Below are 27,200 nucleotides of genomic sequence, written 5' to 3'. Positions count from 1 at the left end.
TCTCTTCTCTCACTCCCTATTTTTCCCTCCAAATAAAAGTTGATAATTCTAGAAAGACTACTCCTAACCTGGAAAATGAAAAGCCCCTTCCACTTTAATGCAATATGAGTATAAAAGAAACTTACCATAGAAATGACTGTGGGAGGGAGCTGTTTAGGATCTCCTACTAGGATGAGCTTGTTGCAACGATGGATGAGTGGAGTAAGCGTCTCAACTTCACAAGACTGTCCAGCCTTGGTAATATAGAAAGGAGAAATTATTCTTAATTATCTTTGCTTTCAGTTTATCCACATATGGTTATTCTAATTCATAAAAGTTCTAACTATTCAGAAGAGTACAACACTCATGTTTCTGCACCAAATATCAAAGTAAGAATTTTGGCCGATTAGAAAACAAACAACAAAAACACCTCTACACAGTACAATTTAAAAAAAAAAAAAAGGTGTATTTTGAAGTCAGTAACTACTTGATTATAACTACTACTTGAGCACCAGTCACAAATGAGAAGGGCTTATATACCTTGGATTTGTGTTCTTTGTTCGGCTGGGCAAGAGTGTGATGGAACTTTTTCCCCTCTAGAAAACAGAACTTTCTCTCTGACGTTCAGAAATCACATTAGGTGTAACTGTATAAACCCTACCCCTCACCGCAACAAATCATTCTTCCTTGTTAATCAGTTGTTGTTGTTGTGTGCCGTCGAGTCGAATCTGACTCACAGAGACCCTACAGGACAGAGCAGAACTGACCGATAGGGTTTCCAAGGAGCGGCTAGTGGATCTGAACTGCCAACCTTTTGGTTAACAGCCTGAGCTCTTAACCACTTTGCCACCAGGGCGCCTCAATAGGCTTCTTCAATCATAAGACTCAAGTTTCTCTTCAATGAAATTTCCTTCAATTATTTCATCATATGACATATGTCATATGACATACTTCCCACAGTATTAGTCAAAGTTGTATGGCTGACTGCTCACTGACCTCATCAACAATGACACAACTGAAGGGGACACCCCCTTGCCCACGAAAAGCAGACTCAAGCAGTAAACCACCACTTGTGCTCAATGTGCAGCAGATGATATGGGACTCTAATATGATGATACTCTGTGTTTTTTGTGGGCGTCCTTGAACCTAAAAGAATAAATAAAGGTTAATCTTCAGTTATACACATACTCTTACTATGATACGCCTATTTTTACTATAAAACATCCAGCATTTATTACGTGACAAAATAACATTCAGTAACAGAAGAAAACCTCACAGGTAAAAAACAGCAGAAACATTCAAGATAATCAAAAATCACCATGAAGAACACCGGGCTTTGAAGTCTAAGCTCAGAACATGATTTAAGCACATTAAAAAGAATCTATTCAGGGTTTGATTTGGTCAACACAGACTATAATCCTTCTTGTAACCAGATGTATTTAGATAGGTATCGGAATAAGTAGAGATCACCGATTAATTCTACTGAGTAGTAAATCAAACATCTGAGTAAAGCTAGGGTTAGAAATAAGCTTCAACGTACCTTTTGTTCTATTAATTTTTAAAGTAAATAACGTTGTTCTTTCTTTTATAAAGTCTAATACCAACAAAGGAAACCCTGGTAGCATAGTGGTTAAGTGCTACGGCTACTTAACCAAGAGGTCGGCAGTTCGAATCCACCAGGCGCTCCTTGGACACTCTATGGGGCAGTTCTATTCTGTCCTATAGGGTCGCTATGAGTCCGAATTGACCCGATGGCACTGGGTTTTTTTTTTTTTTGGTTGTAATACCAACAAAAATATCTATGGACCTTTCTACTTCCATATTAAGAAAAACAACTCTGGTCTATTTCTATAACACAATATACTGTGATGAAGCCAGATAATATGAATGGCACCTTACAATGTATACAATTTAGCATTCAAACTAATTAACTGGGATTATTATTAGTCAATGTGCCTATTTCTGCTACTGAGAAGTAGTAATGGCTTATCCCTGCACATATGATATACTCAACCATGAACTCCAAGGCATTACATGGGAGCTTTAGGAGGAAGATGCAACTGTGGCCCTCTGGTGCTCACAGGTTAAAGCCTTGTCAAATACCCCTTCAGCAATCTAGTGAGTTAAACTGCCAAGGCACAATTAAGTCAATGGCCCACAGAACACATGAACATGGACTTCATTCTTAAATTCCCAAAAATTCATTTTGGGCTTCGCTTAAAATTCTACTAAAAAACATTCCACTTCATTTTTAGTTTAAAAAAACTGTTGGTGAAAATATACATTAAATTCTACTTTATTTTGTTACATACCCATAAAAAAAACCTGTTGCCGTCGAGTTGATGCCAACTCCTAGTGACCCTATAGGACAGAATACAACTACCCCAGAGGGTTTCCTACTGACCTTTTGGTTAGCAGTCAACTGCTTAACCACTGTGCCACCAGAGCTCCACAGAGAAGGCTAATAAAAATTCCAGCTCATAAATACTAATAACGTTACCAGTCAATATTACCCTTTCTCCCTGACTCCTGCTTGTTTTAATTAGAGCAGCATTCTGGTGATCAGAACATACATCTGGCTCATTCCAGCTTCAATCAGCCTAAATCTTATTTTTGCTATTTTTACACCCAAAGTTATATATGTTATAGAAGAATTCTTATAATCAAAAACAAGAACAAAGAGTTTATGCTTTAAATTAAGAATTGCAAAAAAATGCTTATTCTTTCCTATGCCAAGCCCCATCAATGCCATGTGACTTGAATCCACACATTGTGATTTTCTTTCTTCCTTTTAAATAGGGAAAACAGCTACAAATCTATTTTCATTAAGTATTCATTTGTTCATAACTACCAGAGGAAAAAATTTTTTTGCAGTGGGAGAAGGGGAGACAGTATACCTAAGAAGAAGGTTTTTAAAACACTTACCCAGACTTAAAACAGGAAAAACATAATTTATAATCACTTTTTTCTTATAAATCTCTAGTAAGAATCCGTTTGTAGGTTAAAATTTTATGTTTGAAATTGTTCATAATAAAAACTTTTAAAAATGTAATTGAGGAAAGTACATAGGCTAAGTCATGTCATAATTAAAAAAAAAAAATGCTATAGGTGAACTACTTACCTCTTTAATCTTAGATGCAAGTTCCTGCCTTTCTTTTGAAACTTGGGCAATTTTTTCATCTAATTCTCGCCTCTGGAAAACATTTGGATGTCACCGTTAAAACTAAACTAAGCATTTTTAAACACTTTCTAATGGGCTGCCCACATTTTAAAAAAGTAAGTCTATATTTTTAAATCAATGAAAAGCTTACTATTAACATAGCCGGTTTTCTCTTTACAGCGCAGTTGTGAAACACTTTCTGTATCACTGCATTAAGACACAGGTCCAGTGGACTGAGTGGATGCTACTTCTGTTTGCTCAGCATTCCAACCTTTGCAGCATTATTCCTCTACTAATTTTTAAGCAGTTCTAATGAGGCTGTCAATCACACCCCAGTCTTTCCTCTAGCCACAGTGATGGACATATAATACAGGCTACGCAAATCTTGGTACCCGCTTCCCTAAAAACAGAGATTGGGCCAGCTTGCCCACCCCTGAAATAACCAGTTCTTCCTTGGGATTGATTTATGGATGTAGGAGAGAAATCTTCTCTTCCTCTGGGGTTTGTAAGCTGGGGTGGTGGAACCTAGAGATGGTGGCACTCATCTTTTCCTGGAGAAGAAACAGCTGACACATAGAGAAAAACTAGTTACGAGATGGAGAAATGACATCATTTGAGCCTCTGGATCCAGTCATGCTGAAGCTAGTTCACTCCTGGTTCTTCTAGTTATATGTGCCAATGAACACCTTTTTTGTCTAACCTAATTTGAGTTGGGTTTCTTTAACTTGCAACTGAAGGACTAATAAATGTTGTATAGCTTTAATACAAAGCAGGGATCAGTAAACTATGGCCTATGGGCCAAATTCAACCTGCTGTCTGTTTTTATAAATAAATGTGTATCGAAACCAGATACATCCATCCGTTTATGTACAGTCTATGACTGTTTTCATGCTACGAGAACAAAACTAAGTAGTTGCAACAGACAACATACGGTCTGCAAAGCCTAAAATACTATCTTGCCCTTTATGCAAAAAGTTTGTTAACCCCCGATGTAAGATATACAATTTAAAAACTGGTAATACACATTTTTGTATATGAATTATGCCATTCCCAATAAAAGTATGGCATCAACAAGTTTGTATACCTGAGTTATTATTTAAAGAACACTAATCAAGAAATATTTACATACCTGTACTTCCCTTACACCTCGGCACAAAGCACGCTGGCGGGAAAGCTCATCTAGTTGATGATCTAAAAACTCTTTTCTTTTATGCATCTCCTGAACATGACAAGGTAAGTCCTTTTCTAAAATAAATAAGTAAATAGATAATATGCCAGTTCTAACACACTTACACACATATGCAAACACAATGTAAAGAAAAACTAGTTCCCAAAGCTAGACTATCTCTAGGTATTCAAATTACCTTTAAAATCTAAGTCACTGTCTACTATAAAAAAAAAAAAAGAGAGACTGCTAGTATGTACCTTATTTAGTACTTACTCATTCTGTGGTTAACTTGGCTGTCCAAACTGAATTTTAGAACTTCATTATTAATAGACTTTTCCGGCCCCAGTCGTACTAAATTTATATCTCCACAGTTTCCTATTGATAAAATTACACACAAAGATTAACAAGGACTCTATCAATCCTGTTTCTGTACACCGTGTCTTTCTCTAAACAAATATATTCACAGTCAGAGAAGGGAGCTAAGATGAACTATCAACTGGATATCAGGAACTCCATTAGGGATTTCTCAGATATTATTTCATATATTCCTCATAACAACCTTATAAAGCAAGTACTAATTATTTCTACCTCATAAAAACTACTGAGATCACATAAATTATACACTGCTGAATTGAAATTCTATTATACTGATGTTTTTCACACTGTGTGCTATAGAACATTCCATAGTAAAATATATTTGGGAAATGCTGAGTTAAAATAAAACAGGTTAGTGTTTGACACTTATCCCAATCTGACTCATCACATAGTCGTTTACTGTCTATCTCCCTCCACTGGAATCTAAGTCCCATTAAGAACAAAGGTTTTACTTTGGTCACTGCCTAGAACAGTGCCCGGCACATAAGTACAATAAATAAATGCTGAATGAATGAAAGAATGAATAGTTTATTTATATAGGTATCTATAGCATAGCTCTATGATCCAGCTCTACGAGTCAGCTCATTCTTCTAAATTTGAGGCCATGTTCTCTGGCCAACATTTATTTGAGGGTTTCAAAACTGCTAATTGACTTGACTTGTGTTTCCACCAAAAAGGTGGATCCTATTACCTGGAAACCCTCCCACTATAAACACCTAGAAATGCTCCAGCTCCATAAATTATAACAGACATTCTTTAAATTGCAGGACTGAACTCATAAAAATGTAAGAGAAATTCTTAGGAGCTAAAAACAAAGAGAAAGATAAAAATCAGAGGTGAAAACCCTTGAGCTGCTGTGTCTTCCCTTAGGAGACAGAGTAAGGTGTGGGGATTGGTCATTGTGGAGGGGCTTAGGTGTTTTGTTTTGCTTTACTTTTTGAAAACAACATTACTGAGGTATAATTTACATCTGACAAAATGCAGAGATATTTAAATCTTTACTTCCTTGAGTATGACAAATGTCTACATCAGCAAAACCATCATTCCAATCAAGATACAGAAATTTCCAAAATAAGGACTTGGCTTTTAATGCCCAACAGAAAGCCTGGAAGAGACGGAGAGATGAAAAAGAAGTGTATCTATCTTGGCCTGGGCTCAGCTGGTAAAAAATAAACTCTCCTCTGGGACTTTCCAACCACAGGCCTGTGCCACACTTGAGTTAGGGCATAAATATATAACACAGGGAATAAAAAACGGGGCCCAACTATAAATACAGTTGAAATTTAAAACATGAGAATACAATACACAATTTTATGCCAATATACCTGAAGACCTTAGATAAAGTGGAAATTTTCTTAAAAGAGATGAATTAGCGAAACTCACACAAAAACAGGGAACGTCAAAAGATCTATAACCATTAAGGAAATTTAAACAGTAGGTAAAGACCTGCCCATCTGCCAAAAAAAATTAATAAATTCAGAAGGCTATAATTATATATACCAAGTTAACTAAACCTTCAAGAAACAAATAAACCCTGTCTTATATAAAACATTCCAGAAAATTTCTCCAACTTACTGTTTAAAGTCTGTGTAACTTCAATACTAAAACCAGACAAAGACATTATGACAAAGAAAAATTACAGGATGGCCTCATTAATAACATGGGACCAAGTTGGGCTTATTTTAGGAATAAAAGATGTTTTCAGATTAGAAAAGCATCGTAATTTACCACATTTAACAAATTAATGAAGGAAAACTTCGCTACCATTTCAACGGATAAAAAGAAAAAAAAAAAGCCTGCAACAAAGTTCAACACCCATTCATGATAAAAAACTCTTGGCAAAGCTGTAATGAGAAGGTGATTTCTTTAACCTGATAAAATATAGACTCTGGGTTTTGCTACGCACACACACATATACACACACACATGCGCGCACACACGCACACATACATGACCAGTGTTTACATAAATGCTTGTTAGTGATTGAATTGTGTCCCCCAAAAGTATGTGTTATCAATCCTAACCCATTACCTGTGGTTATAATCACATTGGGAATGGCTTTTCTTTGTTATGTTAACGTAGCAGTATTAGCCTAGGGTATGTTTTAAGTCAAAAGAGCAGATTAATAAGATTAAACAAGGAAGCAGAGATAGCGGAAGAAAGATCACCAAGGAGCCAAGACTGAAAAGAGACAACCTTCCCGCAAACCAACAAAGACAGAAAGCCTTCCCCTAGAGCCAGTGTTTCAAATTCAGACTGTTAGTCTCCTAAACTGTGACATAAAAAATTTCTATTTGTTAAAGCCATCCACCTGTGGTATTTCTGTTATAGTTAAAAAACCTGTTGCTGCAAAGTCCACTGTGGCTCAGAGCGACTCTATAGGACAGAGAAGAGCTGTCCCATAGAGTTACCAAGGAGTAGGTGGTGGATTTAAACTGCCAAACATTTGATTACCAGCTGAGGTCTCAACCACTGTGCCTAACTATGACAGAATTCGATACCAGAGAGCAGGGTGCTGTCCCAACAAATACCTAAAATGTGGGAGTGGTTTTGGAATTGGGTAATGGGCAGAGGCTGGAAGAGTTTTAAGATGCCTAATAGTAAAACCTTGATTGCCTTGAAGAGACTGTTGGTAAAATTACTGTAAGGGCACAGAAGGAAGTGAGGAGAGCCACAGACAAAGTCTCTACTGTCTTAAGAGAATACATATGGCACTGTCTACAGAATGTTACTAAAGATGTGGAGGTTAAAGTGAGACAGATAGGGTTAACAGTGCTGGAGGAACAAAAGAGCTGTTAAAAGATTACGACCTGGAAGTTGGGTAAACAAGAACCACACCCTGTCAACATGAAATAAGGCTGAAACAACCCATGAATTACCATCTCCTTCTTAGTGTTGTTTTCTAGTCCCTTCCCCCTTTACAGGCTCCCGCACGCGCAGAAGAACAAAGTGTGACTGCTGTTCCGCTGGTTAACTTTCCTTAGCCCTCCGAAGATGGTGATGTACTGCCAAGGATCAATGCGCCTGTACTATATCCCATAATAAGTGATGCCAAGGGCTGCGGAAAAGGACTCCACTTGAATATCTGCGGGTTCCATCTTGGATTCCAGATGCACGTGCAACCTAATTCACATGTACCGCCATTCTAAGAAGAACTCGCCCCTTGAAAGAAGCCCACTAAGTATTCATTACTCTCTTGTCTCCACCAAACCTAGATAAGCCCTAGCCTTGCTTCCCTTTTGAGTCAGTCTTTTGGAGTGGCTTAGATCCCCGCTGACTCCTTTTGCTTTACTCAAGCAAAATAAAGCTTGCTGAAAATAAAGTTTGCCTTTCGCGTGTATTCTTACTTGGGAAAAGACAAGGACCCTTTGTGTCAGATTGGCAATTGGTTAACAAAGGTGCTTCTAATGAGGCTTTTAAAGGAAATGATAAACATGTGATTGGACAATGGAGTAATGGCGATGCTTTTTACGCAGCAGCAAAGAACTTGTACGAGTTATGTTCAAATGTTTGTTGGAAGGTAGAACGTGTAAGTGATAAACTTGGATATTGAGATTTCTAAGCAAGCTCTTAAAGCAGCTGCATGGTTTCTTCTTGTCGCTTATAGCAAAATGTGAAAGAGATGGCCTTAAAAATGAGCTGTGCAAAATGAAAACAAAACTTATAAAGACTTGGAAAATTCTACTGTACAAACTCAAGACTCATATTCTAGAATCTTCACCGAGGACACAGCTATACAATCTTATGTTAAAGAGATTAAGCCTGTGACTGATGGATCTAAACCACTACCACAGCACAAAACCCATCAGCTTAGACTGAAGGGGACATAGAAAGGATGAAAGGAAAGAAATCTTTCTGCCTCTTGGAATTCTACAGGCAGGAAACAGGCCAAAGGAGCTACACATGTCCTCCATGAAAATAAAAGAACCATCCCTGGAGAAGTCAGGAGATCAGCGGAAATTTTCAAGGGAGCATGGGAAGCAGGGCTGTCTTAGTTTCAAAGGTGGAGCCTCTGTCTCATGAATCTCATAGGGTGGAGCCACAGCATCCTATGTTTCAAAGAATGGAACCATGGCTTCCTAGGTTTCAAAAAGTCAGATTCTCACCAACTCGGTTCTGGAGCGTAGGGCTGCCTTTCATGTGTGCTGAGAGGATGGGGCCTCTGCCCAAAGCTGTGGAGGTGGGCCTCCAAGCCCAAGGGGCAGAAGAATGGAATCTGCCAGGGCCAAGGGTTCACCACTCAGGTGTACAAGAATGGGACTGTCCAAAGTTATGGGAGCAGAGTTGCCATCTCAATGGGCCTAGAAGGTGTGGCTAAAGCCGATGGCCCTCCACCCAGAATCCAAAGAGCGTGGCCAACACCCAGAGTCTGGAGGGCATGGCTAGTTTGGATGGTCTCAGTGAACAGGATCATTTTACAACTTTCAGAGTTTTTATTTGTTCTGCTGGATTTTGGACTTGCTTGGTGCTCATTATCCCTTCCTTCCTTCCAATTTCTCGTATTTGTAATGGAAATGTCCAACTTGTGCCTGTTCTACCATTGTAGATAACTTGTATTCTAGATTTCACAGGTTTACAAATGAAGAGGAATTTTGCCACAGAATGCAATATGCCTTAAATCTCACCCATATTTGATTGATGATTCAGAGAATGAGATCTTGGACTTAGAGATTATTTAGGACTTTTGGGAAGATGTGAGGGGGTGAATGTGTTTTGCATATGGGAAGGACATGAATTTTGAGGGGTCAAAGGGCGAAATATTATGGTTAGAATTACATCCCCCTCAAAAAATATGCGTTGTAAACCCTATCCTTGTAGTTACAATCACATTTGGGAATGGGTTTTCTTTGTTATGTTCATGTGGCAGTATTGGTGTACAGTGTGTCTTAAATCAATCTCTTCTGAGATATGAAAGAGCAGATAAAGCAAGGAAGCAGAAATAGGGGGAGATATATGCCATGCCACAAGAAAATCACCAAGAACCCAAGGCTGAAAAGAGTCAAGGACCTTCCTCCAAAGCCAACAGAGATAGAAACCTTTCCCCTAGCACCAGCGTCCTGAATTCAGACTTCTAGTCTCCTAAACTGTAAGAAAAGGAGCCCTGGTGGTATAATGGTTAAGTGCTCACCTGCAACTGAAAGGTCGATGGCTGAACCTACTAGCTGCTTCACAAGAGAAAAGACTTGATGATCTGCTCCTGTAAAGACCACAGCCTAAGAAATCCAATGGGGCAGTTCTATCACACTGGGTTGCTATGAGGCAGAATCAACTCAATGGCACACAACAACAAACTAAGGAAATAAATTTCTATTTGTTAAAGCCACCCACTTATGGTATTTCTGTTATAGCAGCACTAGATAACTAAGACAACGCGTTTGGCTTTAAACTATAGCATGCAGTACGTTTCATATTGAAACCCAGTACATACACACACACATACACAGATATATGCCTATACACACACTTCGCAACTGAAACGAGTTTCACAAAACAATACTTACCCATACTACCTGTGATGCACTCTGGTCTTTTCTATTTTCTTCTATTCTACTTTATTTAAGTTTTAAGTATACTAGTTGTGGTCTCCATAAACTGATTTTATAATTCACTATTTGATCACAACCCACAATTTGAAAAGCACTGCCCTATTAAGCTGCGTGTACACACAGGAGACATAAAAAACAATGCAGGGCTTTAATGTGCTCCTTTTACTGTCCTTTCAACTGTTATGTAGCATTACACAGTACAATTCACTTGTCCAAAGCAGGGAACATTTTTATACCTGCACTGAAGAAATACGCATGTGTTCACTGCAACAGGGTTTAAAATTGGAAATAAACTAAATTTCTATCAACGGATAATGAATAAACTGCATACTCGTACAATATCATACAGCAGTTAATATGGATTATAGCTGCACATAAAATCACAAATCTTACAAACTTAAGTTGCAGACTGATAATGTATTGTAAGTTCTAAGACACAAATGAATTCTATACATAGGTAATATGTAAGAAAAAGGAAACACATGTATGATCCTCTAGAATAAAGAGGATATGTCCCAGCCTCCCCTGTAACTGAGTATGGCCATGTGAGTGACTTCTGGACAAGAGGAAATAAGCCGAACTGCCATGGGCAGCAGCCAGGAATCTAGATGCTGCTACGTTCCCTTTGCCCCTCTTCATCTTCCTCATGCTTGCTAGATGTGATTACTGGAGCTGGAGCAGCCATCTCTGACTATGAGGTGCACACTAAGGAATGGAGGTCACAGACAATGGAGCAACAAGCTACAAGGAGACTAAGTCTCTGAAGACTCTGGAGCAGAGTCACCATACCAGTGCTGGTCTGCCTACTGCCCAACCCTGGACTTCTGAGTAAGAAAGAAATTACTACTATATTTAAGCCACTGTATCTAAAGTCTCTATTATTTGTAGCTGAATCTAATCCTAACCTAACAGCATTGTCAGGTATCCTGGAAGAATATAAAATCTGTTGGGGGAAGACAAGATATATGCGTTTGGAAAAATAGTCTAATATAAAGCTATAGCCATACCACCTGTTATGAGTGATATGAAGAGTAAGTTTTTTAAGATTAAGTAAACAAATTATTTTACATCTCAGTCAAGCATCCTGAATCATTTGTGGTGATGCTCTTCACTATTACATGAACTCTACTAAAAAGTTTTCTTACTCCTATAAAAACAAAACAAAGTTTTCTTACTCCTGTAGTATTTAACATTTCTACTCTTCAGTTTCCCTACTCACAGGATAGGATTATTTAATACCTCTCTCACAGGATTATTTTGAGGATTACTGACATACAATAAACACTCAATAACTATAAACAATTATTGTTTTTACTATTTTCAATAAGTCAATGTTTACTGAAAGTGTTATATTTTAAATCTACTAATATTTCTAGCTTTACAGTCACTAAATATCTACTAGGCCCTCATGGAACTTATTACATTCTAGCTACACTGAACTATCTGAAGCTCTCTTGCCTCTGCTCCTTTTTATTTATCATAACATCTGCTAGAATGCCCTTTCCCCTTATTTCCCATGGCTAACTCCTTATTGCTCTTCAGTTTTCATCTTAGACATCATTTCCTCCAAAAGCCTTCCCTAACCTGCACGTGACTGAATCAAGGGCCCCTCTCAGGTGATCTGAAGGCACCCCCCGTCTTTAACCTATTACAGAACTTATCGCTCTATAACTTAATTGTCCAATGACCTGTCCACTTCCCTCATTAGACTGTATGTTTCCTTCAAGTCCAGGATCATGCTTTTGTTTTCTGTTGAAACCTCGCTACCTAGCACTACATGAATCTATGAGTTCATATGAGCTACAGCTCTAAGTAGAAGTTATTACCAGGATTGGCTTGCTCTTTGTCATTCAAAGCTGCCCACACTAAACACTGAAAAAACCATATTTAAAGCCCACATAAGGATCATACCCAAAGGATTCTTCTTGTCTTTACATTTTTCCTTGAATTCGAGGATAATTTTTTTCATAAGTTCATCAACAGCTGCATTGGAAGGTGCACACACAAGAACACGGTTCTGTTTGATTTTGGCATTGGAGTTTTCATCTGAATACCCCCTCCTCTGGTTCTAGAATTTGCCACATGCATACAAAACAAACAAAAAAAACTGATGAGCTCTATTGTATAGTTTTAAAGTTATTCTCTAGTTCTGTGTATGCTCAAGTTTCCACTATGGTAAAAATAAGTAAAAGCACTTATATCTTATAATGACATTAAAATTACTCTGGCATAAAATTTTATCAACTATCCTGAGTCTTACACCTAACCAACCACTTAATGTAATCAATACTCTGTCTAACCAAAATGTAGCCCTGGAATACATTAAAGATGGTTTCCTGGCATTAGTTGGGACCTATAATGAAGCCGAAATAAGACCATTCTAGCCCTTAGGATTAGTTTCACCTGAGATAGTGTTTTGTGCTTTTCCTACTACTTACAACCTTCCCTCCCTTTCTCTGATACAGTTGCACACAACAACAATATAAAAAAAAATACAAAAGTTAAAGGAAAAAAGGATTTTAATAATTATATATACCGGTTAATTCAAGTATGTAAAACACAGCAATGTATTCAATTACCAGCCGCAATGCCCTCACTCACACTCTACCTCTGTCAGTAGGCGGTATAGGAGGCCAACAATAGTTTTTGATTTTCCTGTTCCAGGTGGTCCATGAATCAGACAGATTTTTGCAACTGATGGTGAGTGTTTCACCATTGCATATGCAGTTTCTATTGCTTTCTTTTGGTCTTCATTGAAATCTCTTAAGTAGGTAATCTACAAAAAAGACATTAGTGAGATTGAGTTGTTTTCTCTACACTGGCACATGAAGGGAAGATAATGAAAACATCATTTGAATTTCTTCTAATCTATACCAGCCAGCAGCTTTTGTTTTGGTCAGGCAACACCCCAAAGGGACCTTTAATCTAAGGGCTGCTTTCACTACTGGAGGAAAAACTTATTATTTACAAGTATCAGCAGGCTTCTCAGTCCATTTCAAAAATACTACAGGGCGTATTATTGTTTGTGATTCTTACAAAGAAGATCAAAACAAATTACATTTACTTCTATAATTTTCTTCTAAGCATTCTCTGATTCTATTTTAGTTAATTCTTTCCTTTCACTGTAAAAACTAATATTCCAATACTATTTCTTTCCTACTGCATCTAAACCTCAGTTTCACTTACAAGCTAGGTCACTAAACTCCCAACCTGTGAGCCTCAGGCTCTGTCATCCAAAAAATGTGGAATTCCTTAAAGGGTGAGAATTGAATGAGATAAAGCACATGAAAGTCCTAAGCACACAGTAAACCAAAACCCATTGCCACTGAGTAGATTCCGACTCATGGTGATCCCATGTGTTACAAGAGTATAACTGAGAGTTCCATAGGGTTTTCTTGGCTGTAATCTTTGTGGAAGCAGATCACTGAGCCTTTCTTTCATGGTACCACTGGTTGGGGTCAAATTGTCAACCTTTCAGTTAGTAGCCGAGATCAAACGATTTGCGCCACCCAGGCACCTATTATTAGCACGCAGTAGGAGTTAAAAAAAAAAAAAAAATTAGGTTCCTTTGCCTTTCTCTCTGTTAATTTCCTGGAGTTTATATACAGCTTTTACAGTGAGAAATAAATGTTGACACAAAACAACTTCATCTTCGCATATGTAGCATTACCTGTCAATTCTTCATTTATCATTCAAATGCAAAATAAATCCATTAAACCTACTCCTAATCCTGAATTTTAATAACCTAACAAACATTTAAGAGCTGACCTAACATTTTAATGGTGTTCTTCAAGCTTATTTTCAATTCTTTATTGTACTGAACCGCTTTCCTGAGGTAAGCTGACTAACCTAATCATATACTTGGCAATATTAAAGGCATACACACTTTAAAGAAAACTAAGCATGAAACAACGTCACTGTGCATTCACATTGAATGTGTCTTTGTTGCAGACATACAGGAATATGTAGCAGGTAAAGTTTTGATGCTTTAACATTCTGACATGAAGTTTTATGACTTTCCTTGGTATCATATAATTATTACTCACAATTCTCTCAGAAGTTGTAGTTAGTAAATCTTTTGTACAGAAGTCCATGGGGTTTGGATTCAGAACAGCCCTGGCCAGTTGGTTCCGACCACTCAACAGAGACATGGCTTTCAACTTCCTTTGTGTAGTTACCAGAGAACTGATTACAATACATTTCACAAGTTCATTTAAATTGACCGGCAAATTGTCTTGAGTCTGGATGGAAACGCAACACTCAGATTTCCCGTTACGCACTATTATCAAAAAGAAGAAAAAGCAATTTCAGTTACCAGTGAATACTGTTGTCCAGTTAAAAAGGTTATTTAGAATTAGGTATTCTTTAGCTTATGTTTTTGTGTACAGTATTTAAATGATCCATTCAATAAATATTTACTAAATGCCTCCTAAGAACCAGGCAACGTTCCTGTCCTCAAAAAGTTTATTTTCTAGAAGCCAGAGGCAGGTAATCAAATAAACCTGTCGGATGGGGGTAAATGCTATGAAGAAAGCAGAGTAATTAGTCCCAGACCAAGGCTGGAATATGATTTAAGGTACAACAGCTGTTCTGCAAATTACCTGTTTTATAACAAACACTATGACAGATGAAAAAGTGCACCAAAAGGAGAGGACTATTATAAAAGAAAGCTTTTAAATCATAAAGCTGTCACAATAAATCCTGGGCCTTTTCCAGGAGAGTCTAGGTAAAACTATAAGAAAGACTCTGAATGACGAGTAATCGACATTGCAAATACACGTCTAGTAACTGTATAGCAAATACACAGCTGGTAAAGCACAACTTAGTGGAAAATAGGAAATAAGCTTACTCTAATCAGGAGTGCTGGTAACGCAGTGGTTAAAGCACTTGGATGCTAACCCAAAGGTCAGCGGTTCCAGCTCACCAGCAGCTCCATGGGAGAAAGATGCGGCAGTCTGACGCCATAAAGATTTACAGCCTTGGAAACCCTACAGGGCAGTTCTACCCTGACCTATAGGGTCGCTATGAGTTGGAACTGACTTGACCGCAGTGGGTTTGGGTTTTTTTTTTTTTTAACGTATCTAACAGATTAATTTTCAATGCTTCATTATTTACTTACTGACTGAAGTACGGCGAAATTTATAAACATAACCACAATAATATTCATGGGGATCTTGCATGAGATTTCCTTCTGTATTATTCTCTTCGTTTAGTCTTTCAGGAACCAAAAACACCAAGTCATTTTCCTTTGGATGAAGCTGTCTAGCCAGTTCACATTCCTCAAGATAAACTATGAAATAACAAGAAGTCAGCATTTACATAGCTCTAACAGAATCATTTTAAATAAGCTTAACCTTAAAGGAAATTAAATCCTTGTACTAAGTTTAAGAGGAACCCTGGTTGTTCCAGTTAAGTGCTTGGCTGCTAACCAAAAGGTCGGTGGTCAAACCTATCAGCTGCTGGGTGGGAGAAAGATGTAGCAGTCTGCTTCCTTAAAGATTACAGCCTAGGAAACCCTAATGGGACAGTTTACTCTGTCCTATAGGGTCACTATGAGTCAGAATAGACTTGACAGCAACGGGTTTCCTAAGTTTAAGTAAGTACACAGCACTGCCAATTTGAGCATACTTCAAATTGGTAGTATAATCTAATCAAAACTTTCAAGTACACTTCTTGCTTATTGATTAATACGTTATCTGACAATTCCCATTCATGACAATGATAAAAAAAATCTGACTGCTGAGGTGCAAGACGAGAGTAACACTGGCTGTGATGGGTAAGGTTATGTGTCAGCTTGGCTGGGCCATGATTCTCAGTAGTTTGGCAGTTGTGTAAGAATATAATTTGGCAGTTACGTAATGATACAGTCACCCTCCACTTTGTGATCTGATTGTGGTCATCCTCCATTTTCACATAAATGACCTGGTTTTTGGAACCTAACCATGTCGATAAGTGAGAAATGGGTATATTAATTATACAGTACTATAAAATTTAACAACTGCTATAAGCCAAAAGAGATGAAATCATACTATTCAGAGGTAGCTAATAAATTTTCTCCTTGAGGTTTGGTTTGGTTTTAATGAAGAGATTCTCTTTCCTCTACTTTTAAAATTAAAGAAGTTACAATAATAGCGAGACTGTGGAATTGGTATAAGGTAGACATACAGATCAATGGAAAAGAAAATAGTCCAGAAATACACCCATAATCAAAGTCAACTGATTTTTCTACAAAGATGCCAAGGTTATTTAATGGGAGAAGGGATAATCTTTTCAACGAATATCACTAGAAGAATTAGATACCTACTTAAAAAAAATATACATCCTGTCATACCAAATAGCAAGAAACCATTCAAGACTAGTAGGGCCCTGTCTGTAGGACCCAAAAGCCAACTTAAAGAAGCCAACTGCGATGGATTAAAACACAAATATATTTAAATCCATGAGTTCATAATGATATTTAAACAACAACAACCAAAAAAACTCATTAGTCACCACTAGTGCTTGCTAGTGAATTAACTCATTATTTGGAAAACTGGTCAAGAGTCAAGCATTTATTGTACTTTTGTTTTATAAACTATACTACTGAGTAGCCAAATGGTAGATGTGGAGAAATTTCTCTTTATGATCAAACTAAAACATCCTCACCTTGCATCCTATAATGAATTAATGAATCTAGGAATTAAATGTCAACAGCTGTGAATATCACAAAAGAGGAACTAGATATCATACAGCACCTAATGAAGGAACACACCAGCACCTATAACATAGTTTTGCCAAAAATAAAGAAAAAAATAAAAACAAAACCTGAATCTGATCAAGCCTCTAGCTCTAATGATCAATTTATAGGAAATACAGAGGACAGAGGAACATACTAAACACCATGGAGATGCAATCAGCAAAATCCAGACAGTGAATAACTCTACAGAATAAAGAATCCAATTTATTCAACAAATAAATTACAAGGGCAGGGGGAACTAATAAGTTAGAGAATTTACAGTCTAAAAAAAGACTTAAAGGACATATCAAACAATGTCAGTGGGCGAGCCTAATTTGGATCTTGATTCAAACAAGCTAAAAATTTATATTTATGAGAAAATTAGGCATCTGAACACTGATTGGCTATCTGATATTAATACGCAAAACCTCTTCACAAGAAACTATGGGATATTATTGACAGAAAGTAAAGAAAATCTAAATAATTAAAGGTGTATACTATATTCATGACACTGCTATCCTTTGAAACACTTGCTTACAAGGTTGGCCCTTGGCTGGCATCTGAGAATTTGGATTTTGGGAGGGTTCCCACCATTCACTAACAAGAATGGCTCACTGTGCCAAAACTGTGCAAACAATATAGTTTATGCTGAACACCTGCCTCCCTCTTGGGAGTCTGGAAATTTGGTACCTGTTGGGCAAAGCGTACCTGGGTGAACAGCTCTCAATAAAAACTTTGGCTACTAAGTCTCTAATGAGCTTCCTTGGTAGACACTTCACTGTGTTGTTACAATTCATATCAGGACAATTAAACACATCCTGGGAATTAAGTGCACTCCACCAGAAGAAGACTGTTAAAAGCTTACACCTGGTTTGTTCCAGACTACACCCCATATGTCTTTTTCACTTTGCTTATTGTGCTTTGCAAATAATAAAATGAAAATTGTAAAAAAAAAAAACAAAAAACTGCACCAATACATGTAAGAAGAAAACAATTGCCTTAATAGGAAAAAAAAAAAAAAAGACAAAGGGCACAAACAGGCAATTATCAAAAGAATACAAATGGCCAGTGAACATCTGAGAAAAAAACTACGCCCTCAAATGATGTGCACTTTCATATATAATTGGCAAAATATGTTTAAATTAGCAGATGTGAGGGAAATACACATTCTGATTAAAAGGTGGAAGTTACAGAACAGAACTTAAAATTCTCATGGACTCCAGATTTTCTAAAGCCATATAGGGTAGATGAACCCCTGAAACTATTACCCTGAGATAATTTTTAAACCCTCAACCAGAAATATCCCTTGAAGTCTTCTTAAAACCAAACAATAATTTAGCTTAACTAGGAAAAAATGTCTGCCTTTAACATTATGCTCTTTTAAGAACTATCTAAACAGGATCAAACTGACAACAGCAACTCAAAAGATCTGAAAGAAACCTTAGGGGACAGTGGGTTTGTTAATGGGGGAGAAACAACTCAAAAAAGGGGGGTGAGAATGGTTGTACAACTTGAAGAATATAATCAATGTCACTGAACTGTACATGTAGAAACTGTTGAATTGGTTTATGTTTTGCTGTGTATATTCTCAACAACAAAATAAGAAAATTTAGAATAAAATGTGTATACTGTGTGATCTAGCAAAGGAATTTATTCAGAGTGTTCATAATAGAGGAAAACTATAATAAAAATGTACGTGTCTAACTAAAAATATCTCATTAAATGAACTATGGCATATGCTTACAATGGAATAACTACAGCAATTAAATACACTATTGTTATTTAATAACACTAAAAAGTCATTTACAATATATTAAGTGAAAATAAGTTAAGTCAAATGTAAGCTACAAGAAGACAAGGAATTCTGTTTTTGTCACAGCTATATACCCAGTATACCCAGTACCTAGAATCATTTACCATCAGGTAGTATAAGGTCAAAAAATATTTGCTGATATCAAACACTACTACAAATGCATGAACAAGAGAAGATAAATTAGATAACTGAGAGCTCATAAAAATACTTATGCTCATCAAGACTATCAAAAGAGTAAAAAGACAAGCTTCAGCCTGGGAAAAAATCTTCAGGAACGACATATCTGATAAGGGCCTAATCTCTAAAATACATAGAAATCTTTGACAACTCAGTAACAAAAAGACAAACAACCCAAATAAAAAATGGGCAAAGGACATGAATAGACACTTCACCAAAGAGGTCATTCAAGTGGCCAACACAAATATGAGAAGATGCTTGTGATCATTAGCCATAAGAGAGATGTAAATGAAAACTACAATGAGATAGCATCTCACCCCTGCTAAAATGGCACTGATTTAAAAAAAAAAGGCCAGAAAACAAATGCTGGCAGGTGTGTGGGGAGACTGGAACCCTTATTCATGGCTGGTGGGACTGTAAAATGGTACAACTACTATTGAAAACAGTATGGCACTTCAAAAATCTAAAAACAGAACTACCTTATCATCCAGCAATCCTACTTCTAGACATATACCCTAGAGATCCAATAGAAGAGACGTGAACAGACATATACACACCTTTGTTCACTGCAGCACTATTTACCATAGCAAAAAGATGGAAACAACGTAAGTGCCCATCAACAAATGGAGAAACAAAACGTGGTACGTACATACAATGGAATACAGGTTTTCCCCACTAACCAAAAGTAGAGCAATCCTATGAAACCTCTCCTAAGCCAAAATGGTGTAAAGCAAAGATGCAGTTACCACTGATTTATGTGGCAACAATTTTGAGCGTTCCCAGGCCCCAAAAAATAACATACTAAATCATACCAAACGCCACATAAACACTAAAATAAATCAAGATAAAGCACAGATGTGCACAGACAATTCAAAGCTATGGTGGCTTGATGCTGAGTGTATTTCCTGGGGAAGGAGCTTAAAGGCTCCACTCTCGCTGCTCAGGGTGTGCGCTGCCTTTAACAGCTTGCTATAAAACAAACGCTGAACGCTATTTCCACGTTTCACCTTTTTTTGTAAAAGCAAAGTAGCATAAAGCAAATTTGGAAAAGCAAGGGATACCTGTACTACTACACAGTCATAATAATGATGAATTCTTGAAAACATCTTATAAATATGGATGAATCTAGAGGACATTATATTGAGTGAAATAAGTCAATCACCAAAGGACAAATATTGTATAATCTCATTTTCATGAAAAACAAGAATTGGCATTCATACAGAAACTAACATTCACTGGTGGTTACCAGGGATGGGATAAAGGGAGAGGAGAAATCATTCTCTAAGTGGTACACACTTGTTATTTTTGGTGACGGGAAAGGGAGCACCAAATGTGAGTGAAGTGCGCACAGCCTGACCAAGGTAAATGATGTCACTAAAAGTACACAAGAAAAAGGGCATTTTTGGTAAGTGCTATGATATATATAATTTTGCAACAACAACCAAAAAACATATGTGTAGTAACAGATGTCTATACATATGCATATATATGGATAGGTATGTATGTATGTATGGGTTCATACACAAATTTATATGTGTGTACATATGCATATGTGTGCACGCACATATACTGTATTTTTATGCAAATAACATGTGCCTTCTACGTTTGCCAACTGGGCCTCTTCCCCCATGAGGTATTTTTGTAACCGCACTATGCTAATTTTTTTTACAGCAATAAGTAAAAAAAAAAAAAAACTGGCATAGTAGCGCTTATGAAAGTACCTCGCAGGGGGGTAGGGCACGGTTAGCAAAGTAGAAGGCACGCATTATTTCTGTAAAAATACAGTATTCATATATGTAATAAAGCACACAGGGGGCACAATTACAGATACTTCTTAGACATAACCAAATACCTCATGGGATAGGTTTTCTGGGCTTGATGGCTTATATTATGCATCCTAGTTTGGTTGAGTAGTGTCTAGGGTCTTAAAAGCTTGCAGGTGGCCATCTAATAGACAACTATTGGTTTCTACTCATTAGGAGCAAAAGAGAAAAAAGGAACCTAAAGACTCAGAGATGAAACTAGTCTATAGGACTAACAGCCTACACAAACCATGGCCTCCTCACCAGAACTAGATGGTGCCTGGCTCCTACTACCAACCGTTCTGATCAGGGCCACAAAATACGGATCTTGATAGAGGAAGATTGTGGAAAAGAACTCAAATTCTTAAGTCCAGACTTAACTGGAAAAGTTCAGACTAGACGACTTCCCAAGACTGTTGCCCTGAAGATACTCTTTGAACCTTCAACCGAAACTATCCCGGAGTCACCTTTTAGCTAAAAAAACAGATTGGCTCACAAAATAAAGACTATCACCCATGAATGAGTACTACATTCCTTAAAAAATCATCTATATGAGGCCAAATGGTCAACAATTACTCTAAAGCAAAGATGAGAAGGTAATGGGGCATGGAAACTAGATTACTGGAAAGGGAACAACCAAAATGGAAATAATGTCGACACACTGTAAAAAATGTAACTAATGTCACTGAACAATTTGTGTAGAAATGGTTAAATGGGGACCTAATTTGCTGTGTAAACTTTCACCGGAAACAGAATTATTTTTTAAAAAGTTGCTGAATGAATAAAAAGTCACAAAATAGGTAAAATGATCCCACCTCTCATACACATACAAAATTTTTAAAGGTAAGTACAAAGTATGGAAGTAGGATATTGCGAGATGCGGAACTCCCTTGCAGTAAATCATTTGGCATTTGGTTCTGGTTCCTGACAGCCAGACCACACCTAAAGCCATGAGTGGAGGGGGATCAGACCAAAAGGGACCACCTGGGGGCACAATGCTGACTAAGCCTTAGGAGGCATGACAAAATCTATCATGGCCATGCAATGAGGCCAATAAAAGCCTTGGGAGACAAAGGCTCAGTGGAGCTTCCTGGGTGATGAGAGAAAATATCTGCTCTCCAGAGGGTAAGCCCTTTCCCTAAGGACATGAAAACTCTGTGCCAAGAACCCTCCTGGACCTTGCCCTATGCGTATCATTTTTTTTTTTTTTTCTGCTAGCTTAAAAACAGCCCTTTCCCTGGGGTTTGCAAGTCATTCCAACAGATAATTGGACCTAAGAAACAGATAAGGGGATAGTATCCACTGACCTAACCCTGGGTGAATGGGGATAAGAAAGGACTGCACTGACAGTGGAGTTCTGAACTCACTAGGAACAGGAAGCTGAGATTTTTACAGGATGCAGTTGGCATACGGAGCGGGATTTATTATCTACTACACACCTGTTGTTATAGGTGGATGAACTCAGCCTCCCTGGACTGGTTTGATACAACTGGAGATGAGGGTGGGACTTGATAGAGAGGATGCTGACAGTGCAAATAAACATACACCAAAACGTTAATGGGATTATCTCTGAATGATGGGAACACTGGATAATGCTTATTTTACTGCTGGCTGATATTATGCCAATGTTCTACAATGGACAGGGTGTACACTTTCCCCCCTAAAAATAGACACATGCTTTAAGTTGATCTAGGGAATCAAAAAGAGGTCAAAAAGAGGACTTAAGCTTTTTATTTTAAAGACTTCTGAATTGTTTGACTTATTTAAACCAGTATACATAAAAGTGACAATGTGTTTTAGACTTATCATGAAACAAGCAGATGCTAGGAAGGCTTACTCAGAATATTCTTCTGTGCTTAACCTATAAAACTATTAATGCTATATATCTATTAAGTCCCTTCATTTATCCTCTAACCCATCCCTAGCTTCCACTAACGCTTCTGCTGGTGGTATTCTCATTACAGAGCGGGGCGGGGGGGGAGGGTGAATTTTATAACTGCCCCACTAATTATCATCAGTAATTAAGAATTTAAACATATTCTTTGTTAAGAGGTTGCAAATTCAGCTTAGGAAACCTATACCCAGAAAATTCAACTGATGATGATGTCTCCTCTTAAGTAGAAATCTTCAATTATCGTATCATACATTCCAAATTACATAAGAAAGAACTTACCTACAAATTCCCAGTATTTTTTATAATCAGCAGGAAATTTCCGTACACGCAACTGACAGAAAGTCTCTTTATTTGGAGAACTGATCCATTCCTGTGCCACCTATACAAAACAAGAAAGCAAATATACTAGAAAGTAACACTAAGCAGCAAAATTTTCCAAAGCAAGCAACCTCAACTAGAACCTAGAACCGCAGGTGATTAATTCGCGGCAGTTTAATAAAATTGTCCGGAACTGCCATTTGACTTAGTAGCCATTAGCTACATATACCTTTTCAAATTTAAAGCTAATTAAAATTTTAAAACTTCAGTTCTCCAGTCACACTAGCCACATTTTAAGTCAAAAGTTACCTGTGATTATACTATATACTGCAAATATAAAGCATTTCCATCACTGCATAAAGTACTGTTGGGCAGTGATAGTGGAATTCTACTTCCCAACCAGAGTATCTCACAAGTCCAGAACTACCTAGATTTGCTGCAAACCCTTGGGTTTCCTCACTAACATATCACCCCAACAGCTTCTCAAACTCTGCACTCATCTCCCAATCCTTTGCCAAGGCCCAAATCTCAGAAAAGTTATCTTTGAGGACTCTCTAAGAAATAAAGATGACCAGCCCTCCCCAAATGTATAAATAAACAATTTTTGGTTTACATTAAAAAAAAAAAAAAAATTACTTCTCTTGCTCTATTTTTCCTTCCCCTTTTCAATCTCAGGTAAAGAGAGTCCATCAAAATCTTTAGCTCACAACATACTACCCTCTTAAGTCTACACAAGGTCTCCCTCATTTGATTTTTCTTCCCCTTTATCCCAGATTCCCATTCCCATTTCCACCCCAGGCACCCAATTCTACTGTGCTTGGTATTAGTATCATCGAAAAGTCCAGTGTTGTCTGCTTGTATAACTTACAAAAATGGTAATATGCAAGAAATCTGCTTTCATTTTTAACTCAACATTTTTTAAGTCTTTTGGTATTGGTTGCTGCATAGGATTCCCTCGAATGAAACTGCCACATTTTATTCATCCGTTCTCCTAACTGGTTCCAACCCCACAACAATCCTATAAATAATATCATAAGACAGATGGATTCCTTACGAATGGACCCGTGCCTATGTTCTTCTGGTGAATACGCCCAGGAGTGAGATTTTGCTGAGTCGCAATGGGTCACAACTTCATTGACTTTGGCAGACTGTTCTTCAAAATGAATACACTGGTCTACATTCCCATCGGCAGTGTATTAGAGTTCCCATTTCCTCAAATAATATATTTGGTATTGTTCACCACCCTAACTGCTATTTTCTTTTGTTCTTAATGAGTTTGAGTAACACTTCATATACTTGGAAAACTTGGTGGTCGAGTGGTTAAGTGCTACAGCTGCTAACCAAAAGGTCGCCAGTTAAAATCCACCAGGCTCTCACTGGAAACCCTATGGGGCAGTTCTACTCTGTCCCATTCGGTTGCTATGAGTTGAAATCAACTAGACGGCAATGGGTTTTTTTTGTTTGTTTCATATACTTATTTACCATTTAGGTTTTCCCTTCTGTGAACTGTCTTTGTATTCTTTGTCCATCTTCTATTGACTTCTCGTACTTTTCTGGTGATTTACTTGTATATTCTAGCTGTTAATCTCTTGCCAGTTTGGGAATGTTTTAACTCTCCTCTTCCTATGTTAACTATGGGGTCCTTCATCTTAACTATTAACTTTGACAGAGTGAATCCATTAATTTCTAAGTTTGTGGTTAATGTTTTGACTGTATCCTTAACCACCTAAATTGACATATGTATTTTCTGATATTTACTTCTATTAGCTTACTAAGTTTTACATTCAAATGTAAGTTTAATTAAAGACTATATGCTATATAAGGTAGGGATCTATCCTAATTTTTTCCCAACACCATCACTCAATCTATCATCTCCCCACTCAATTCTGGTATCCTATTTATCTTGTACCAGTTTCCATCTCCACCATCTCCCAATCCTTTGCGAAAGCCCAAAACTCAGAAAAGTTTGGGTGCAGGCAAGAGTGAAGTTTCAGGAACCAAAGGGTCTCTATCCCACCTCACTGGATTATTTGCTTGTTGCTGTGCCACTCATACTGTGACTATTACTATGGCTTTGAAACATACCTTTATATCTAATAAGGTGAGTGCATACCCACCACCTACCTCTATCCCCCACCCTTAAGCTTTCTTTTCAAAGCGACTTTATTAATAGATGTTATTCTTCCAAACAAATTTTAAAATAAATTTATCAACCTCCTCAAGAAATCCTGCTGGAGTTTTAAAGCTACACCAAATTTATAGATCAATTCATAAAGGAGTCACATCTTTACAAAGTTGTCTTACCATGAATATGGAACCTTTCTTCAGTTACTCAGTTTCATGTCCTTTAAGATTTCATAGTGTTCTCCATAAATGTCTCATGCACTCTTGTCAGGCTAACTCCCAACACGTTTATAATTTTGCTCACAATAACTGAGCATTTATGTTTTCTAGCTGGTGAAAGGAACACCACTGATCTTTTTGCACATTAATCTTGTACCCAACTACTGATTCTATTGGGGTTTCTAAGTAGAAGTGGTATCACCTGCAAATGATCAAAATCGTATCTCTTTCAATTATTCACTCCTCTCTTTTTCTCATCTTAATGAATTGTAGTGCTGAGTACTAGCTATAGCAGCTGTGATCATCTAAGCAATTGTTCTGTCAATTGTTGGGTTTGTATATTTTGAAATTATACTATTACATGCATATATGTTCATGATCAATTATGTTCTTGGATTACTGCTCCTTTTATCCATTATCCAGTGCCTCTGTCCACTGAATTGTTTGTATTGTTAACACAGAGGTTAGAGCTGAGGATCAGAAGTAAGAGAAGATAAAAGAGAATTTGCCAAAACTGAGTGAAAATACTGGCCACTGCCAAAACAGTGCACACTTATATCATTAATATCCTCTATGTGTTAAAATATAAGGATTGAGAAACAAATCTTTCTTCCATCAGTCATATCAGTATAAATCAAACCCAAACCAGAGCCGTCGAGTCGATTCCGACTCATAGCATATCAGTACAGAAAAGATTAATATTTCTAAAAGTTGAATTTGCTCTCATCTGCCTTTTGTGCTGAGGGATGATCCAGCATAATGTCATTATACTTCACCAGCAATTACACATAGTAACTGGAGAGCCAAACACTACATTTCACATTCTAAACAGGATAACAACCAAAGTATTGCTAAATTACATCAAAACGATGGTGATGACCCTTGGTTCAGGCTGTGGTTGATGCCATAGCCCACTGCTCATTAGAATAAAAATTAAAATTAAACAAGATATCTTAATAATAATGCTAATAATTATTGGCCTGTATACACTGTTGTTGCTGCCAGCTGCCACTGAATCGGCCTGACTCATGACTCATGTGTTACAGAGCAGAACAGCTCCAAAGGATTTTCTTGGCTGTAATCTTTATAAAAATAGAAGCAATTTAACAGGACTTTCTTCTGCAAAGCCGCTGGGTGAGTTTGAACTGCCGATCTTCAGTTTAGCAGTTGATGGCAAACCACTGGAGCCACCCAGGCGCCTTTTCTATATAAATTAAAAATGCAAAAACAATGCTGTTTAAGCTGATGGTTAAAAAAAGAAAAACGTAAAACATCAAGGTAAAGATGGTAGACTGAACACATGCATTTCCTTTAATTCCTCTTGTAATCCCAACAAAACACTAAAGGGATTTTTAAAAACAAGATTAGATTAGCCCATTAGGACAAAAAACACAAAAGAAGAGACATGAGAAGCAAAATTTTGGAAGCTGGAAAGCAGATGGATGAATTGGAACTAACTCAGCAAGCCTAAGAAGCTGAACTCCAACCAGGAAGCAATCTGATGTATATCCCTGCAAGGAAGCCTCCAGGGAGAGTCCTCCTCCCTCATCCTGGAAAAAACAAGGGATTTAGTCCCTAGAGAGAATAAAACAGGTCCTGGCCTTGGGAACAGTAGGCATGGCAGGGATACTATACTAAAAATAAGGGAATTAAGTTAATGTTTATATACTGAATGCTGGGGCCCTCCCCTCCACCCTTCACTCTCCATCTCAGCTGTCTCCCCACACTCAGTTCCCAGTAAGGCCTACACTTCCCAGGTAAAATATCTGCAGAATGCTCTCTGGGGAATTTGATCCTACGAGAGAAAAAAAAAAAACTAAAGATATTGACATAAGGGTGGGGACTGGACTCCTCACTGAAATGCCAAGCATCAAGAAGGCTATTTTTCACAATGCTTCCAATCTGCTTTT

General features: G+C 37.5%; 1 protein-coding gene across 6 annotated transcripts in view; it reads right to left on the bottom strand.

The window, feature by feature from the left end:
- The window catches only part of SETX (senataxin), a 94,070-nt gene that overhangs the window by 17,254 nt on the left and 49,616 nt on the right, over positions 1-27,200 (bottom strand). For all 6 annotated transcript variants that reach the window (XR_010322978.1, XR_010322979.1, XM_010587549.3 and 3 more), the window contains 10 exons: positions 22,909-23,008; positions 15,348-15,518; positions 14,275-14,507; positions 12,837-13,004; positions 12,140-12,296; positions 4,581-4,682; positions 4,269-4,384; positions 3,101-3,172; positions 976-1,125; positions 126-233 (listed from right to left, as the gene is read on the bottom strand). Coding sequence is in view for 4 of the 6 variants with exons in the window: in XM_010587549.3 (XP_010585851.2) it covers positions 126-233; positions 976-1,125; positions 3,101-3,172; positions 4,269-4,384; positions 4,581-4,682; positions 12,140-12,296; positions 12,837-13,004; positions 14,275-14,507; positions 15,348-15,518; positions 22,909-23,008 (1,377 nt within the window). In the remaining 2 variants the exon portion in view is untranslated. The remainder of the gene's footprint in view (positions 1-125; positions 234-975; positions 1,126-3,100; positions 3,173-4,268; positions 4,385-4,580; positions 4,683-12,139; positions 12,297-12,836; positions 13,005-14,274; positions 14,508-15,347; positions 15,519-22,908; positions 23,009-27,200) is intronic.

Source organism: Loxodonta africana, chromosome 9, assembly GCF_030014295.1.
Source record: "Loxodonta africana isolate mLoxAfr1 chromosome 9, mLoxAfr1.hap2, whole genome shotgun sequence".
NCBI lineage: Eukaryota > Metazoa > Chordata > Mammalia > Proboscidea > Elephantidae > Loxodonta > Loxodonta africana.
Note: the sequence above shows the minus strand (reverse complement) of the source record. Positions and strands in the feature narration are given on the sequence as shown.